The sequence below is a fragment of the Anticarsia gemmatalis genome, chromosome 12 (assembly GCF_050436995.1).
Source record: "Anticarsia gemmatalis isolate Benzon Research Colony breed Stoneville strain chromosome 12, ilAntGemm2 primary, whole genome shotgun sequence".
Lineage (NCBI taxonomy): Eukaryota > Metazoa > Arthropoda > Insecta > Lepidoptera > Erebidae > Anticarsia > Anticarsia gemmatalis.
The window spans coordinates 12,579,866-12,600,212 of record NC_134756.1 but is presented as its reverse complement, the minus strand read 5'-3'; the positions used below and the strand labels follow the sequence as shown (position 1 = coordinate 12,600,212).

Genomic DNA, 20,347 nt, shown 5'->3' with positions numbered 1-20,347 from the left:
TACTTTTTTACAACCCGGTGATTTACTTCGTTACCTTTGATAGTTATAAATGGTTTACTTGATCCTGGAGCTTAATGTGGCATCAAGTTGGATACTGAAGCCCACTTTACTCGGAAATATATACTTTTTGTGTAAGAATAAGTACCGTTAATATTGCATAAACCTGAGGGAAGATAGCACTGCTATCCGTTAAATAGGCTTTTGCCTAGCTCGGTTACAGTCGCTATTTAAATTGTAACATAGTTCTAAGTTTTCTTGAGAATCTACCGAAGTAAATTGAATAATTGAGTTTTATTAAATTGTTTTCTATTGAAGATGAATTGTCTTAATTTACTCGAACAGTGTTAAGTAATTGAAGTTGAAAAATATAATTAAGTACCTAAAAATACAAACTTCGTCTTAAATTATTTACAACTAACGAGTCCCACTTGGGACATACATCAGCCTATTGGAAAGTTCAATTTACCCATAACCATAATGTAAGTTTCATAAAAACTAATTTAGTTCAAAACAACACGCTACAAAACTATGTTAATTTTCAAATCGACCTTAATTAATAAAAAAAATGACCACGCACATTCGGCATTCATATTAGTCCCAAACGCCAATAAGTCAATGTTATTTTTACCCATCACCGTCTACCCTATACCCTTTACCCATTACCCGTTCAATGACGGACTTACCCATGTTTCAATATCGGTCCATTTTGTGACGGCTTAGAATATAAGTTTAACAACGACTTGGTAGTTGTGAATCTAGGGGAGAGCAACAAACAAATTAGACGATACAAGAAAATAATAAGAAAGAATAAGGCCCAGTTTCACAGTTGTAAGTGTCAGATAACCTATCTGCTAATCAAAGTGACTGCAGATGTATGAAAACAACTGTCAAGATAATTGATAGAAAAGTTGTGAAACCGAGCCTAATTGTTGCAAAGAAGTAAAAAATAAATTAAAGAAAAATGACAAGCTTAGTCTAATACGCTATTTCGAAAAGGGCATATGACGTTATGCCATGTCAGCTATGCCATTTTTGAATATGCATAGTTTTATTGCAAGTATCTGTTTTAAAGTTACCAAGTAAAAAGTATTATATCTTTTTATTTGTTTAACTTAACAGTAATCGCAGTTTACAGCGCAATTCTCGCATATTTAACACTTGGTGTTTTAAAACAGACACTGCATGCGTTTATGAATGTGAGATAAAAAGAAAAATAATATAGCAGAGTGTAATATGTCAAGCTGTGCAAAATAAAATGGCATTGGAATTAGCGATTTGTGATAAGAATTTTATATAATGTTCAATTATTGAATGTAATTTTGTTACAAAACAATTTAAAAAAGAATTAAGCATGATGTTGTATATTTTTTGGTTTGGACTGCATTCTTCTATTCGTTTATTCTATACGGTAAGCAATAATATAAAGAGATTTTTCATTTCATTATTTTGCATATATACACAGAAAATGCCTACATGCGTTTTCTGTAAATAGCGTCATGAAGCATGATCAGAATTATTTATAATCAGTTATGTGGATTGCGATACACAAAAGAATGCACGCAACCCGAATATAAAAACAGAAATTAAGTGCAAACTTTCCTTTATTTTACGTCTTCCCAAAAACCTTTTTTAGTAATTGTAATATATCAATTTTAATTATGAATTTATTATTTAACGTATGCAGCAGTATCAACATTTTTAGCATATAAAATTATACGTCAAACAGACGAGTCAAAATTATTCACTTTATGAAAAGAGGTATATATCGAAGAACTTCTATTCAGTTGCTTATTTTACTTTACAACAATTTCTTGTTAATGGTAAGGTGTTTGTTAAATTTGAAAATACTCTATAAATATACTTATAAATCTACTAAATAAAATAATGATAATAAACTATAGTCATTTGTTGTTTTGATCGAAAGTCAAAAGTTCGAAATAAAATAATTGTTCGGACTTTTACCATTGAGTGTTGGTAAACCTTAGGTTTAACCGGAAAATCTTAGGATTTACCACAGTTCGGGCTTTTACAGTTACATATTATTATATATCATCAAATCGCTAATTCCATCATCTTACATGTATACTAACCTGCTATTAGCTATAAGTCCCTGCGCGTTGAAGTCTCCGGTAGAATTCCATCTCTTCGTGAGGCTGTTGCCGCCGGGCGACGGGCTCTGGTTGCTGGACGTAGAGTTGTTTCGTGATCTATACATACAGCCTAGTGACTACGTACTGGCAAACTAGCTTATATAACTACCTAACTTTTGTATATAGCATATTTTTTGTAGAAGAAATCATCAAATCTTTGAAAGGGTATTTAAAAAATTAGAGAAGTATGGCCAATTAAGGGGGTTGACGGTATGGTTCGTTTAACTATATGGCATTCGGTATATAGCTTAATGAGGCTTGATACGATGCCAAAGAGGAAACCAATTTCATGTGTAAATAATGTCAAAGTAAAGATTTCAATTATTTGTACGAAGTATGGTCACTTTATTGTAATTGTTATATGTGCTAATATATATAGTAGCTTATAGAATATATAGACACATAACATACATAATAAGCTTACAAAACTACTACAGTTTAGCTAGAAGCATAACATAGACACTAGCGCCACTATGCAAAATTTGAAATCAGTCGCGCGAAGAAACTTTGGTCATTCATCTTTTCTTTTGTTGTATTATAATAATTATGAATGCAGTTTATGTTACTTCAAAGTTGTAATGTAGATAATATTTGTAAAATATTGTTTTAGCGCTACTACTCGCGCCATCTATCCTTCATGTATGGAACTAATCTTAACACATTCATGTCTTTAGCAGAGCATTCTGAGTTATACTGTAATAAATAAACATTTACTAACCTATCAAACTCTAGACACACATTTTTTTCTTATTTTAACTCTTGGCTTAGTTATTCCCCTACAAACTTGCAGCCTGTTTCAATAAACTATTGGCAATAGGACTTCAGGCTAGTATGCTAGTACATATATTTATTTATATGCCTAATTTCGTCTTGAGCTGATTTTTACATCATCAACTTTATTCTTAAATATAATTATTTGACAGTATTTCTATACTATCTGTCAAAAAATCAAAACTAATCCTTGAATAAAGTTACCTGACAATGGGAAAATCAGCTCTTAATATTATTTTATCTTCTCTATTTACCTATAATGATGTTGCGTGTGTGCGTGCGGCACGTGGTGCGGGGCGGGCGTGGCGCGGGGGGAGGGCGACGGCGCGGGGGACAGGGACGACGATGATGCCGGCGAGTCCGACTGTAAGGAGCCTGTTGACTGGTGCTGGGGGCCGCGTCTGTGGAGGAAAAATATATGGTTTAGTAATCTTAGTTAAGTTTTAAAGTAATTGGTTCAGGTTTCCAATAAAGTACATAGGTTACGTTTGGGACGGCGCTTTAATCATAAATTAGATGACATGGTGATAAAACTAGGTTGCAAGAAATCTAAATCTTGCAATATACGGATCATGAAACTAATGGCAATGTACCCGAAATCTGATATTGATGAGTTATGCACCCTTGATACCCGCAGCGGGGACGCAGGGCCGCTTCTCACACAAAAGAAAATATGGTCAAATCTCTATGGCCGATACAGGGTACTTTATATTCGTGTCAAGTAATCCGGATGTTGCAAGATATACAAACAGGAATCATATAAGAGCGATTAAAAGGAGAAGGGATAACAATCACCTCTGTGGTAGTGAAGATGTACTGGATCCGTAACTGGAGGTTCTCTTCGCTGTCTCTCTGTATGAGGGCTGCCTTAAACGAAGCTCTCTTGTGGGGGTACCGGTAGATCCTGGAAACAAAACAGATAAATTGTTTAATATACATATTTAGGGTTTCAAATCTGATCAATTTTGCATTGCAGATGTAATATTAATTTATTTAAAAATATAACCAAATTCTAGTCAACGGCCAACCTAGTGTCAAAGTTGTTCAAGCTGCCCAAAAGGCCTTTGACTTGGCTTAACAACTGTTATCGTAGAAGACACCAACTGGTACCGACTTTTACGTGCCCTCCAAAGTACGGAGACGCTGAGTTCAAATACCACTATACGGTCACCCATCTACAGAATAACCGCGAGAAGGACAAAAATGAAAACATATACATTTATAACTTCTATGATACGAAAAATTAACATTGTCTTACTCCACAAGCTCTTGAGCAATGGTAGTTCTAAGAAAAGACTTGTTAATTCAAATCAGAGGCCTACATTTGACCACTAACCTCACTAGACTGTTTAAAATGTACTGTTATATTTTATTATTATAACAAAAGCGGCTACAACGGTTTTCCATTATCGCTCCACATTCAGTTGTAGTTGACATTAACCAGCTATGAATGGCCGTAGTAACCTGTGTTGATGTGTGATGTATTTATTAGTCTGTTAACCCGTATTTAATCTTTATATGTTATAGAATATTTTGCAATTTTCTGTCTATTTTGCTAACTAATATAGTCCACAGTTATCGTAAGCTTGAGTCTGGGTCAAGCGAAATTCAGGTGAATATTGTTTTGTTTCAAGTGGCGAAACTGTTTGTTCTAGCAAAGGGATGGTAATAAAGTACAAGATTTTATGGATTAGCGTGCAACAGACCTGTAACTGCTTTCATAATTTTCATATATTTTTGAGTGAATCAGACGATTGCTTTTGTTTATTATACATGCTTGTTCTTATTAGCAAGTTCAAACTTATCGTTCATTCACATTTACGAAATCTGCTCTTATTTCTGAAACGAATTAAATATAATTGCACTTGAAAAGGAAAAGGGTAGTATTCTTGAGTGGAGTTGCGAAAAACCGCGATATTACCGATAATAGAGGCCGAAATAGAACTAATATATATTTGCTTGCAGCTTAAAGTGGCCCCTAAGGTTAAAGTTAAAGTTAGTATGAAACTGGCAGAATTTAATTATAATTTATGACTTTATATGTAGGACACACACACACCTTAAAATATTTCATACATATTTGATACAAGCGTTCAGTGAAAGGATATATTTCATCATTATTGACATATAATATGCCGTAACTGTTACGATTACATACAGTTTAAAACGTTTATTACTAAGTTAGCTCATTTTGATAACGTTTCATAAGTTTGATGAAGTAAATGTCAAAACTGAATGGTATTTAAAGATTAAATATTGACATAACATTCAAACAAATTCGAGGCTCTTATGATGTATTTAACCATCAAGCGTTTACAATTGAATTCACCATAAGTTTGAAATTAAGTATTCCAAAACAAATTTGCAACACCCGGCAAGATATTGGCTAACTGAGGAATCAAATCACCAATACTCTTGATTCACAGTCGCGTACACCACCATTCAAACTTATTTAGTCATATAAATTAATTAAGTTAATATTAGGAAAATACAGGTGTGTTTTACTCGCGTTATTTCACATAATAATTATAGACGCATATTATTAAAATTATAGCATTATCAACGGTGCATTAACCAAGCATATTTTTATTAAAAACTAGTCATGGTACATTAATTGAGAAAACAATATTAATTAGCGTAATGTGAATATTCTTTACGTGAACCGGTGATGGTTTAAGGCTCATTAGGTACCTTATCTTACTTACACGAATTCGTGCTTTGATCGGGGATCTTGACAAAATACATAATCTACAGGCGTATAAATCATTCACAACTAAACCCGAACTGAAACTATTTATGAAACACAGATATATTTTTTAGATCCAAGATTCTAGCGCCATGACCGCCTTAACCACTTCACATCGTCTTAAAAAGTTAATTTTAATTTTTGTTACACTTACTAAGGAACCAGAGTTAAAGAAGCCTAAGAAGCTAAAGTAGACTAAGGTACCTATTCAATTTGTTGATAGGTAGCCGGTTGTTAATACTCTATAGTGGTAGAGAATCGCGCTATACCTGCATATCTTTTAACGAAGAATACGAAATATCGTTTTATACAGTATGTTTTTCTTTATTTTAGCTCGTGCAGGGGGTGGCAGGTTTGGCAGACGAGGGTGAATGATCTAGTTTGTTCCACATATAGGAGTATATTGGCAACATAAACCTTGGCAAGAGGTATGTTGTCGGCGTAGGACATTGACACAGTTCTTCTCTGAATGTCGACTGGCAATTCTTTTACGAGACAGTAAATTTTACGATGTCATAACAATGATGAGAGAACATAAAACTTGACATTGATTATACACATTTTGATCATTTCTTTTATTATTATGATCGCGTTTTATAGATTTTATATCGGTATCGCAAGCCGAATAAAATGTCTTGAATCATATTATAAATTTTTCGGTCTTAAAACTGACGCTTAAAGCAATAATATCACGTCATTACTTCATGGGGGGGTTATTGATTCGACCTGATGCAGAACACAAATTTGTGCAGGGATCTTTGCTTTATTAATTTCACGTTTAATTTAACACTAGCTCCATAGTCTATGTTTGTAGCTTTCTATAATACAAGACAAATGAAGGATTAGGCGGGAATAATTTTCTATGTGAAAATTTGACGTACTACAATATCTTAACCTTACAGACTGCCTCTTGCTACTGCCCTACCAAACACTCAAAGAATGCTCCATATCTTAGTATTAGTAAAGGTCACGTGCACAATTTACCAATGTCTTTATCACAATCGTAAATTAAATTTAATCCATTAATGTGGGACATTAATGGATTAAATTTATTGTAAGATTCTGCTGGACAAGGGTCTCCTCCCTGCTATGCCATTCTGTTATAACAATCTTAAAGTATAATAAATTACCAGTATAAGCACCGTTTCTTTGTCCAGTGGGCGCGGTGGGGGCCCGGCCTTCGAGCGCGTTGAGCCGCCGGAGGGCATCAGCGAGGGTGGAGCGCAGGCACAGCAGCTCCTCGGCCTGGCGCGCGCATCGCACCTCCAGCTCGGCCACGCGCGCCGCCAGACCCGCCCCCTCGCCTTCTAACATCTCATCTGGAATAGAGAAAGGTTTTACATAAGTATACTATAAGATAAATTAATTTGACCACGGCGAGTGCAACCTGCGCCGAAACGTTAGGCATTTTAAGGTAAAATGCGTGTTCACGTTAATTCCCGTATTCTACTATACATTAAACATGCAACGCGAGAGTTTAAAAGTTATGATAGATTATTTTGATTTTCAATCAGGTGCCATGAAACATACATAATATCATTAACATAATTTAATTTCTTCAAGAAAGTGTAGGAATTCGCCTGAAATAAAAATAAGGTCTACTAATGAATACGAATGTTGGGATTCTTTAAAGAATTTGGATGTAAATGAGGAGTTAACGTCATCTAGTAAATGTCAGTTGCAAACTTCATAACAAGTTATGATAGATGCGACGTAAACCCCACTTCATGATATTGTTATAAATAAGGATACACGTTGTTCTCATGCCGTTTTATTAACAACTTAGTTCTTTAACTTAGTAACGCCAATAGCGTCATACAATTGTATTATGAATCAGAACATCTTTATAACTAGACATGACAAAACAATCTTATAATAATACTCATCAATTGCAAACCGTTTTGTAACAAAACAAACCAATTAACTCCTAATACGTGAAACAAACGAATACAAATAGCCACTACAAACAGTTAGACAATAGTCAATAATTATCTAATAGCTGTACGAGACTGTTCGTCCTAGTTTCGACCCAGACCTCGTTGCTTCACTTATGTAACGGACAATCGTAATATGGAGTATCATCTGTCAAGTGGACACGCAAGCTACGCCTAAAATCTAAGTGATCTGTGTTACATTCACTAATGGTATAGATTTGTCGTCTGTCTGGGTCTGTTTGTTTGACAGTTTATAGCTTCGAAAGTACTCAGCATTTGTAGATACAATAGAATATAATTTACGCTTAAATTATTATTATACTTAGTGATACGAAAACCACGATTTCAATTAAGAAAATGAGTTTCTTTTTCGTAAAAAGACATAAATTCAGCTGCGTAAAATAATAACAGCAAATCAGATTTAGGAGGTTAAGTTATGGAACACGTCCAATAACTGCTGTTCAAGTCACCAAAAGACTGAGGACCGAAGTCCCTCAGAGGTTTTGCCACTGGGTCTCACAAAAAATACTAAGTAATACACATAGTAGCAAACAGATGATGTAAATTAACTGTAGCACGATTCTATGCAGTCGGTACTATAGAATAACGAGAGTTTGACATTTAAAATGTACCGCAAAATAGTTCATACGACCTCCGCTAGAGGCGCTGATTTTACTTTCATACATTTCTAGTTAGATATCCGGTTGTTGATAGTTGTAGAAACACGCTACGGATTTATAAGTAAACAAATATAACAAGAATACATTAAAATTACACATTTTAACATCATCATATATTACATAAGTGACATAGAACAATTATTCGCCAATTAACTGTAGAACAATGGCATAAGGTTCAAATTCCAACGGTTACGCAACTCGTATGTGCACACGTCCACTGTAGTGACTATTGTTTGGCACACAATGGTGTCACCGGAGGAGCTGAATTTGCAAACGATTCTCTCGCTTGACCTGATACTGTATTGCTGTTGCTACATCGTTTGAGATTGGTCAGCGTTTGCAAATTATTTGGGTTAAAGACTATTAAACTTTCTTCGGGTCTTCTTTCTTCATATTAATTCGGAAAGCAAAAGGATGTCTAGTCTACACAAGTTTCATTTGGGTTACATTGAACGTGGGAATTTGAACTAGTTTCGATTATTTTTTCATATGAAACCAACACAATTGATAAAGATTTATTTTAGTTTTGCAAACCCAGGTTGACTGTATTAAGATTAACACATCTCCTTCTAAAAATATAAGCACGCTAGCAAATTAATAAAAACAATTTGTTACACAAGTGCGCTCCTTAAATCAAGCCCGTAAAAGCATCATCATCATCCTAATTCCTATAATCTGTTTACCTAACAGAAGACAAGTAGTACTTTAATCATTCTTAATGATAACAACGCTTATCTATGTAAAGATTTACGTAAGATTCGCCACACAACATGTGTTTATCGGTCATGTATGTATTAAGTATTACCTCATCAGGCTCTGTTTGTTTGAAAAAATATCATTCACCCATATACGGCCTCAGTTTTACGTTTATGTGATTTACTATAGAACATTAAAACGGATTTTTATTAGTTTAATGTTTATTGACGTAGTAATTGACAGGAGGATGAACACATACCTACTTACATACCTACTGCTGTTACAGATGTAACCTAAGATACGTTTGAAGCTAACGATGTTTTTGTATTCTAACTCTAGTAACTTAGGCTTACTTACAGTTAGTATCTTGGATACTGTTGTTATTTCATTAGTAACGAAAAGGCAAATTAAAAAAATTCTATTATACTGAGAAACGGCATAAAACGAGTTTTTTTTTAACCCATTACTGTCCCACTGTTGGGCAAAGGTTTACTCCGACGAATCGAGTATCACTCGATTCTTCTCCGAACGAAGGAGGGCACAACATTAATTGTGCATGTTACTCTTTCTTTATCAAGGAGTGTCTTAATAGAAAAGCCATTGATTCAAACATGATTGATTTACTTTTTTATTCGCCATAGCCTTGGTTTGCTATTAAGAAACCAAGAAATCATCACGAACTTCGTGTTTAGAAAGCTAATTAACGAATTAATTGATTATCGATGAAAGAATATTGCTACATTCTAATATTAGGCTTTATATTTATTAATGTGAAGGTGAAACCTAGTGACACGAATTTCTATCATATTTTTAGCAGTTTATAAATAATAATTATCACCGATTTTAGTTATTTTTAGAACATACATCTAAAAACTAATTTTATATCTCGGAAAAAAATATTAGTCCAAGACCATGGAACTTACAGATAAATATAACGGAAAATAATAATCATATATGATCATGACTATGCGTTGAATAATAATTAGGTTTGAATAAGAAAAAATAGTGTCATCACAGACGAAACACACAAAATTTTATGTCTAAGGTTCATTTACAAACACCAGTGCTTCAGTAATTTTCAGTGTGAGAAACAAACCCACGACCTGACGCTTAAAATAGTCGTTGAGACTATATTACCCATCACGTCACTCGTTTACTATCTATTCGTTACAGATATGTATGCATGCGCATAACTTTTGAAAACTAAATGTTGTAAGGGATCGAAATTCCCACGGAAATGGAATCAACGGGATAAAATTGTACTTTACCTAGGCGAAGTCGGACCAGTCCTTTAGTTTTAAAAAAACATGCTTTATCACTGACCAGTAATCAATAACCTCACCACGGGGTCTACTTCCATATCGAGAGGGATTAATGCCATAGCTTTACTATGCAGGTCAAGCGCAGATTGGCCCACATACCTTCATGTTTGAAGAACTGTTTATGCAAGTTCCTTTACGATACGTTACTTCACTGTAAAAGTTTGTTATGTACTGCCGGCTTACTCTTGACAGACGAATTCGATTGCATTAGATTCGAGGTAATGTAATCGATTTTTAAATTCCAAACTTACCCACGATTTAATGTTGGTTTAAAGTGAAACTAATTGGATTGTTTGATTTAAATTATTTTCATTTTAAACCAGTGTTTAGACACGCGCTAGCTTGGAATTTAAAAGTACAATTTGATATAAGGTCGAGTCTGATACAATCCAATTAATTTCCATTTTTTCGGAAGTAAGCCTGTGGGCTTTTAATTTCAGATTTTGACCTGTGGTCAAAATCAGAAATTGAGTTTACTTTCCCAGGTTTTCATACATTAGAGAGCAGGATTACTCACAAAGCTATGCATGATGATAATGATGATTTCATGTTACTTTTTGTAAAGAAAACAGTATAGAGTAGAATAGTAACTTAGTTAAAATATAAAACGCTATACGACAATAGCCTTTAGAGTCAAAACCAATAAATAAATAGTTTATATTTGAATAGTAAGCATAAAGAATAATGCAGTTCTGACAAAAAATAGTTATCTAACAGTGATGTGCATCTACAAATAGGAAGTTGAATAAATAAAATTACAAATATCTAAGTTCTACATTATATCAACTAAGTAAAACTCTTATGGTGTTATTAACTCACGCCAAGCAGCATAAACATCGTTCATGGTGTCTCCGGGCGAGTCGCTGGCCCGAGAGCTCCTCGAGTCACGGTCCCCATGGCTATCCATCGTGGCACTTAGATTTGGCACATTAGTATAATTACCAGTCTGGTAGATTACTTCATGGTTTTAAATTGCACTTGCTATGGATTTACGGTGTTTGAGTCTGCTTTTGTTTTGTTTTTGGTAATGTTTTTGACCTATTCCTATTTAATACCAAAAAACTAATACCACTGGTATTAGTTAATTATTCCAGTGAATTTCTATTCAGAACGAATACCACTCATAAAGGAATCCCAAAATTTGTAAAATGGTATAAAGGGAGGTACAGTCAGTAATAAAAATTGGCATGTGATTCTCCCATAAGTAAAAAATTGTGTATTCGTTTTTTGGTATTAAATAGGAACAGGTCATGTTTTTTTGGTAATGGGTTAAATAACTAACAAAGTGTTCGCATACATACTCTCATTAGTAAAACCATACATTTGTCTTAAAACATCCAAAAACACATTAAAATTACAAATATACTTAACATTTTAACTTAAAACACGCCGCAGCAACTAACAATGTCGAAGAAAACACGGAAAAAATGGCAAAAACCGTGTGACAATGCACCTCAGTTCGGAACACACACGTAATTCTGACATAGTATGGAATTCGGGTAACGGTATGGAAATAACGCTTTGCATAACGATGTGCAACTGCTATAACGGTTTACGTACATCCCTGAGATCATTGGTGACCAGCTAACCTCGTTAAATTAACTTTATTTATTGGTTAACTGTGATCGCTAGTTTTGCTGCAGTTTAGTTCTGTGCTTTAGTAGTCAGAATGCGTTCTGTATGCTGTCTGCTTACAAATGCAACATCTTTGTTACGTTTTTAAATTTTAATTCTGTCGTGGTTTACTGAAGAATTTTGAATTGAATTTTTAGATCCTAGTGTTCCAATAGACTACAATAGATATGCAACTAATAGATGGTCACCGAAGTGATATTTTAGTGAAGATACCATAGCACACAGAATTCAAGGAAAATGAGGTTGCAGGCAGGCTCTATACCCTGAAAAGGGGCAGTCATGGCTATCCTTCAACGTAGCAAATACTAAGTAAGTAGTACATAACATGCATTGAGTGATCTAATCCTATGGACCAATAAAGAATGACCGTGACATGTTCTTTATGAATACACATTATACAACATCATTAATTTTATAACCAAAACTCAACGTGCATACAAATTCAATATTTTTTGTAGATATAAAGTCAATGTTATTGAAAAAGATGATGTAAATGTCGACCTACGAATATGAAAGGCTGACATAATTCTAACTAGAACGTAATGAAACAACCTGACTAATCTATTATTAATAATCCACACTAAATAGAATCGCTTCATCATTATTACTAATCTGCTATAGAAATAATCTATGTTATATAAATAATTGTACAGTCACGAACGTATGAGAGTGTGCACTTACTAGGTACTTTTCAAACTAATTTCTTTCAATTGAAACACGGAGCTTACGTCCGATTGTTTTAGTTAACTAAATATGAAAATCATAAGTTCACAATTGTAATATAATAATTGTTTAACGATGTTTTTTGAAGAAACAAAACTATACGTTTAATTACATAGGTTATATCAAATTTATTGCTGTTTTAGTCGACTTCTCAAAGGGCTCCTTCCTCTTTCTTTTCTCAATTCGACCGTATATATTTCTTATGTGATTTATTGATTCGATTTAGATTATTCTTAATCATAATTTTGTGACATAGATCTACTTGATCGTCTTACTGAATGACCTTCCATAGTCGCGAAGCTTTTAGGTTTCTAAAAATAGTAACCTGGACAATTGTCCTTATTATCTGACCTACTAGGTATATAATTTGATTTTGATTTGTCTAAAATGTTCTAGTCCATCATTAGCCCGCAACTGTACATTAGGTTATGTAAACAAAGGTAATTTCGCTAATATTCGAGTGCAGATGGTTTTTACGTAATACACGAAGAGGAAGCGTTTAGTGGAGTAAGATCACGAGTCGCAAGTACTTCTGTGTTATGGTTATATTGCTTACGATACTCGGAAGAGTAGCTTTACGTGGCCGACTGACATTTACTTTGGTTTCCTTGTGAAGCAAAATTGAGAGATATTTGACCGTTTGGCGTTCAGTAGCTACGTTAAGGCATAATACTGTCTAGTTTTTGAATACGAAACAAATCTCCTAAATATTATATCTGTTTTTAATATTTTGTAAGTGAGCAGATCCCTACTAAAGAGAAATAAACGATATCTACATTTCTACAAATAGTTTTAATCTATACCGATGTCGAATTTGTAACGTAGTTCTTTCAATAAATTGTTTACCTACTACTAAAACGTCAACTAAATGATTAAATTAATGCGGAAACCCGAAAAAAATTGGTCATTAATGTATATTTATTGAATGTGCTGATTGGAACTTATCCATATTGCATACACCAGTATCATTAAACGAACATCTTCAAAAATGTATGTTAATCAAATTCAAAGAAACTAATCTGTACAATCTTGACACGTAAACGGCCTGACTGTCGAGGCACTAACGTTTTCTCAAACAACAAATAACATTCTCACGCTGAGAAAGTGTTCGTGAGAAACAGTATAAAAACCACTATCATTTGTCTTAGCATCGGAATAAGGCCGCTTAGAGCAGGTGCTCTCAAGTCTACTGCCTGGGGGTCGCTAGGCGGTAATAACACTAATAACCACCCAGTACACGTACGTGCCACCATTAGAAACACGTTAAGTGTTTTAGATGAATAGTTTTGCTATTTTCTATCCAGTTTTAAGTAAGCAAGTATAACGAGGAAGCGGGACCACTACACCCCTTTCCGATGGAGGGTTATTTTAATAATTGTGTCTATGATTGGTAGTGTTAATGTTTTCTTTAAATTACATATAAAATAATACTATTTTTATTTAGAAAATCCGCCAAAAACGTTGTTGGAAATATATTCGGCGAAGAATCCTAGCAGATACAGAACACGGCAAAATGTTTTCATGCATAAAAATATCGATTGCAACAGTCTCTTCATAATATTTCCCTCTCTATTCATAAAACAACTTGGTAATTCGCTATTAACACTACAACCGTAACAAAACATAGATTTAAATTGCTCTATTAAAGATAATGGATATCGCGTATACTTAGTTGCATAAGGTCGTTAAAACAATGGTTCTAATTAGTTTATGATATCTTTAGAATCTCAGGCCTTCATTCAACTGCCTCGTTGAATTGTGTGACTTTTTATCGAAAGGTTTCTTTGCAGAGAGAATAGCGGAATTAGAATTCAATACTGATTTTTCTTTAGATAGTATCCGCTTGTCTGGTGGAAGGTGAAAAAGTGGTGTGAATGAAACGAGTGTACTTTGAACACAATCTGCAATATTTGAAGCAAACTTGAAATAAAAATGACAATGACTTGAAATGTTCGTTTCTAAAGGGTCTTTTTGCTTGTTTAAAAATATGGTCACCTTAAATGCACTGTTTTATGCGGGACATAAGTATGTTTAAAGCGGCAGATACTTCTTGTATCTGGAAGAACGTTTTGTAACTTAGGAAAATCATAAAAGGAACCCATTAAGTTATATTATTTATATCTTACGATCATCCCTTAACCCGGTTTTATCTTACTAGTTCCGTTAATTTATCCCGTTGTGAAAGAATCATAAGACAGACGGAAGGGTAAAACCCACTAGTCCTCTCTCCAAAGACCTTCCTAACTTGTATGAATGCATCATTTTTTTTCAATCATAAACTCTATAAAAAAATAAAGCCCATCAAGAAATATTCACAAAAAGCAAATCTAACATCTCCCACAGCATTTTCCCAGGCACTTTACAAAACTGAAACAAACAACTGCATAGATATCAAATAACTATGTTAAACACTATAATAACGTCAATGGTGAATCGTTTGAATATAAAATAATGGTATAACGGAACCGTTTTCCCGTTGTTTATCTGATATCACTGGTTTTATCTCGGAGTGGCGACGGTACGTCTCTATTGGAATTTCTCTTGGCACTGTGACATCAATGATATTGCTTGAAGTATTAATAATAGTTTCGATATAGGAGGAAAGTTTTATTAACAGTAGATAAAGCTAAAAGCAATAACAGCCAGTTGTACATACAACTAAGAGGGTTCTCCACATAGAGAACCCTCTTATTTCTTGGGATTATTTATAGTGAGCGACACAATATTCATCTATAGTTGTACATGAAATCACGTCTAGGTCCCATATAAAAACAGAAGTATGCTATGTTCTAACTAATTACAAGCTCATTTTGCTTAGTACACATTCATTTTGTTTAAATCATATTGTCCATAATAAAATATATGCATAGTAAATTCAAATCTGTGCCTATTTATGCATCATTGCACACGGTCTACAAGGGTTATCATTGCGACCTCTTTATAGTGTCTTCAAATGAGCAATATCACTTGCCTTTAAGAGTCAAGCAAGTAAACATCGTAAAAGCCATTGTTAATCAAATCACGGTAGTCACGGTCATCTCGTGGTACTTGCCACCGGATGTGACGACAACGAGGCATCATTTCAATTTCTAATGTTGTACAACGACGGATATCTCATTGGGAATCTGCGCGTGCTTTACACGCATACATAGCACGCCATGAATATAAAATATGGATGAAATTATGTACTTAGTTTTTTGTTTCAGTTTAGTGGATAGATATTTATAAGAAAATGAGTGCTTCTTCTGTTCTTGTAAATTAAAATTGCCTTTGATAACAAATTGTACCTATTGCATAGGAACCTATTATTGTATGAAAACAGTATACCTACTTTAAGGAGTTTACATTTATCATACGACGTTGCTACAGAGAAAGTGGTCACATCAACCATTTCTGAAACTGTTTCAAAAACTCTATCATGCAATATTTTCGTTAAAATAAATTGAAAGCACGTTATATCGGTCCCGGTTTCTGTCTACTAAGATAACATTTGTCAAGCCATCTCAAAGGCCTTTCGGGCAGCTTGAACAACTTTGACACCAGGTTGACCACTAACCATACGACAGAAAAGAATAACTTAAATATGCTTAAAATTTAAGCTGAATCTCCCATCTAAGAAGCAGACAACACTACCATCAATTATTTCTTAAGGCCATTCCTCCGTTGGCTTCAAAAGAACATTTCTAACAGCACAAACAACCTTTTCAAAGAATATACAAACACATAACTAACACTACATGACAGTGGACAAGTGTATGATGTATTGTGTGTGCAGTCAAACGTGCGCGGTGTCACGCTCCGGCGGTATTGAAAACGACATAGTAGCCGACATGACAGTTGCATGTTGATGCAGGAAATTTCCGATGGTTGTGTTAGAATGTTTTATGTCTTTTGAGGTGATATTTTTCTATACTTCCAGACCCAGATTTTAAAGTGTTGAGGGACAAATTTTAAAGCGATGTTAGTAAAGTGCGTTAAAAAACGAAATAGTTAATCTATTAATACAGGGCTGAGTGAGTGACAGTATGAAATATGAGTTCTGAAAGACTTTAGGATGTTGAACATTATATTATCTATCTAAAACTGTAATTGTTAATTATTTTAGCAAAAAAATAATTAGCTAGTATACTATTGAAGTAAATAACAATTCTTCAAGAACAATAAAATCATTACTTCATGTATTAATCTTCATGTATTAGTGAATCAGTATTTATTCCTATTTTTTAGGTTCAACGTAGTAATAGGGAGCGAACACTTTGTCAAAAAAAAAACATAATTCATGAAAAACAAATAAAACATTGTAACCTAACTTGTTAAAGGTCAACGCTTTCGAAGTCTTTCTTTGCACACTTCCCCATCAATTTATATTCCGTGCGTCACAGAAGATTGAATGTCTCATAACTTGTAGGACAAACAAGATCCCAATTCAATTAAGCGAGGGAATATCTGGAACTTTGTTGTTTACTTCAAATACTCTGGTATAAGGCTAGATCGATAGCCTGTCGTCTGACCGGCGAGCGCATCGGTTATTCCCAGACATTTCCCAGACGCTTTTAATGGTAAAGCTGTTTATATTCTAAAATAACGGCTGGGGTTTATTTGATGGAAATTTCGAGCAAAATGGAGTTGATAAAATATTATTTTGAACAGCGCAAATTAAGAATTATTTCTGGAAAGATATAGACTTGTTTAATGTGGGAAACCGAATCATCATCATGATTGTATTGTAAAAGGATACCCACTACTGGACAAAGATGAAATGAATTTTGTAGAAAAATAAGCTTATTTGCCCAAATCGTGCTTTAAAAACAGAAGTAAGAGGTTTTAGAAACAGTGCTATGCCGTTCATCTCTATAATCCCAAACGCCGATAAGGGCTGGGATGTGAGTCAAATTGACAAAAGAAACACGAAGCTATAATTTGAATACTGAGTCCAACCAAGTGAAGTGAAGTGAGAACCAGAAATATCCAACTGATACTGTATATTTAACTCCAGGTAATCCTCTTAAGGTTCCGTTTTATGGCAACCGCTTTATCTAATATAACTTAATCCGGTTACACTAGACTAGTCACTATATCCAAGCCTGGACTGGTTTTATAGTGGCGCTTCGTATCCGTTGGAATTCCACTTCACACCATACCATTACATTTCGTGATTAAGTAATATAGTGGTGAAAACTTTCGCAAGTCATAAGTAAAATAATAAATTTAGAAGTACTTCGTCCGCAGGAAGTAATAATATGCTTTATTCAAATCTAATTATTTCATTTCATCTTTAATAGACTTGTGTAAAATTATACCTGTTAATAATATCTCGTTTTATTTCCAATGCAGATTAGGTAACTCAAAAAACATGACTATGATGAATGATTATGAGAATAATGTTTACGTAGAAATCGTAACAAATGACGTTTTCTTCGCCTACTCTTATGGAGACAAGAGGAGATCACATGTTTAAATTACCTAACTGTCTTATATAAATAACATACTATACTATAACCGGGAATTACGTCTGCTACGCCACGAAAGCTAAACCACTGATCTATGTTAGGTTAGTGAAGGCAGTGTGGTTGCATCTTAGGGGAGAAGTCACTTTTTCACACCCTTAAAAAAGTCCGACGCGAGTGGCTAAAAATTAGTATATTGCATATTTGCCAGAAGCCTGTACAAACAAGACAAATTGCCTTATTCGTAGAACACACGACGAAACAAAAAATACGTGTGCTATGTTTTTGCCGTGGAATCACGTTTAACCTCTGAGATCATGTAAACACGATTATGAGAGGTTTATAAATAGACTGGTTATGTGTTATGGCTGTAGATTTGAATAGGAGTGGCTGTTTTAACATAAGAAGAACATCCTTTACAGAATTTGTTTAGGGCAGAATTTCCTTAAAAAAGCTATGAAGTTATGTAAGAATAACTTAAAAGATAGCCAAATGGGTCTAATTACCGTTTGATTTTGTTTGATTCGTACAAAAAAATCATTTGGTACACTGTAAGAGCGCTGAACTGATTTTCTGTATAGGTACTTTGATATTTTCTCAACTATGACTTTCAGAGTACGCTTCAAAGTTGTCGAACTACATTGGCAAATTATTACAATGAATAGTGTAGAAGAAGAGAATAAGTTAATACTGAAAATCTTTAGATATTGCAGTCTATACAAGGAAATGTAATATTAAAGTTTACTTTATGCCATCGTACAAAAACCCAGTACAAGAAACAGCTTACCTTAACACTTAGTATAGGAGGAAAACGGCTAAGTACCTATAACGTAATCTACACATCAACCATTAAGTGTATACTTATTTTATTTATTATACCTTTGACGTTGGTTAACTGACAACAACCGGTACCGATATATTACGTACTCTTCAAAGCACGGAGACACGCGTACACCGACCTACCTGACGGTGGAATTTCACAAGTCCACCGATCGTACTGCTCGATGAGAGTAATTAGCAATGGACGCTAGTATATACTGAAGACTATTCTATCAATAAACTTCATCAACTATTATGTACTTACTGATGATGTCACCACGTCTTGTTTGATTTAAATATTAGCAGGTTTGTTCAACAGTCTGATGGGTGAAGATTCCACTATTCATTGTGTATAATATTAATAAATGTTTAGAATAACTATGTCGTTTAAATTTCAATAGTATTTAAAGTACTAGGTTGTGAAACAGTTCGCTATCCCACGACTATTTTGTGTTAGTTATGAAGTTAATCATTATTACTATCTGATATCTGCATTGTCATACAGATCTATGAATGAAGTGATGTATTTTTCCTTCTCTTCACTGATCCATGCTTAACTTACATACTTATTTATAGTTTTGCAATATAACTTGCAGGACTGAAATAGATCAGTCTCCGACAGTAGCCAATCCTCATCAGTGGAAGCAGAGTTAAGAAAAAATATAATGATGAAAGAAGAAATATAAGAAACATGGTAATGAAAAACTTTTATAAGGCTGCACCCATAATATCAGTCTAGTTTACCCGGTCTAATTTATGAGAGAGGGTTAATACACCCATATTTTGCCGGTTATATCCGGTCTCGTTTCAATGAAGGCAAGCCTATTGGGCACGGTTCCAAAATACTGGCAGCTAAAAGCAAGATTTACACCCCGAAAATAACAGAAAAGAAAAACAATTCTATGGGCATATTTCGGAGCTACTATAGTATTTTTTGCAGTTTTATTCTGGTTTGAAGTGTTTCTTCTGGTATGCTTAGTATTGCTTAGATGGTTTAGTCATGTAGAGAGAATAAATACAGAATAACGAAAAATACTGTTTGGACGTAAATGGTAACGTCAGGAGGGTACGCTCTAGAAAGACATACACAGATCATATCGGTAATGTCTTGCAAAAAGGTCATGTGCGTAGTACTCGTGTTCGGTGGTCCTGTATGACAATGATGTATAGATATAAATGAAGCAAAGGAAGTTTGGAAGCATCGTACCAATTGAAGGCGTGATTTAATGTATCTATATGTAGGTATTTTTGTTAATATCCTTTGTTTATCGTAGAGTCTATGTTTCCTGTCTAGATAACCGTATATGCCTGATGGGTTTTACCTAATTACCAGTTATGGGCTCTATATCGCAACCCCATTTCGTTCTGGCAGTCGTGAGTTATTTATAGCTTGAAGGGGAAGTCCGTTCTAGAAAAGCCGGGAA

General features: G+C 34.2%; 1 protein-coding gene across 7 annotated transcripts in view; it reads right to left on the bottom strand.

Moving 5' to 3' along the window:
* Window positions 1-20,347, bottom strand: part of LOC142977186 (echinoderm microtubule-associated protein-like 2) — an 89,419-nt gene that overhangs the window by 25,687 nt on the left and 43,385 nt on the right. Inside the window, exons 2-7 of one of the 7 annotated variants that reach the window (XM_076120934.1) lie at window positions 11,119-11,280; window positions 6,798-6,986; window positions 3,717-3,825; window positions 3,176-3,322; window positions 2,091-2,183; window positions 684-755 (exon numbers count right to left, since the gene is read on the bottom strand). In XM_076120934.1, coding sequence (XP_075977049.1) covers window positions 684-755; window positions 2,091-2,183; window positions 3,176-3,322; window positions 3,717-3,825; window positions 6,798-6,986; window positions 11,119-11,206 — 698 coding nt within the window. In that variant the 5' untranslated portion in view covers window positions 11,207-11,280. Of the gene's footprint in view, window positions 1-683; window positions 756-2,090; window positions 2,208-3,175; window positions 3,323-3,716; window positions 3,826-6,797; window positions 6,987-11,118; window positions 11,281-20,347 lie in introns of all 7 variants that reach the window. The other 6 variants (XM_076120932.1, XM_076120931.1, XM_076120933.1 and 3 more) reach the window with 6 other exon arrangements.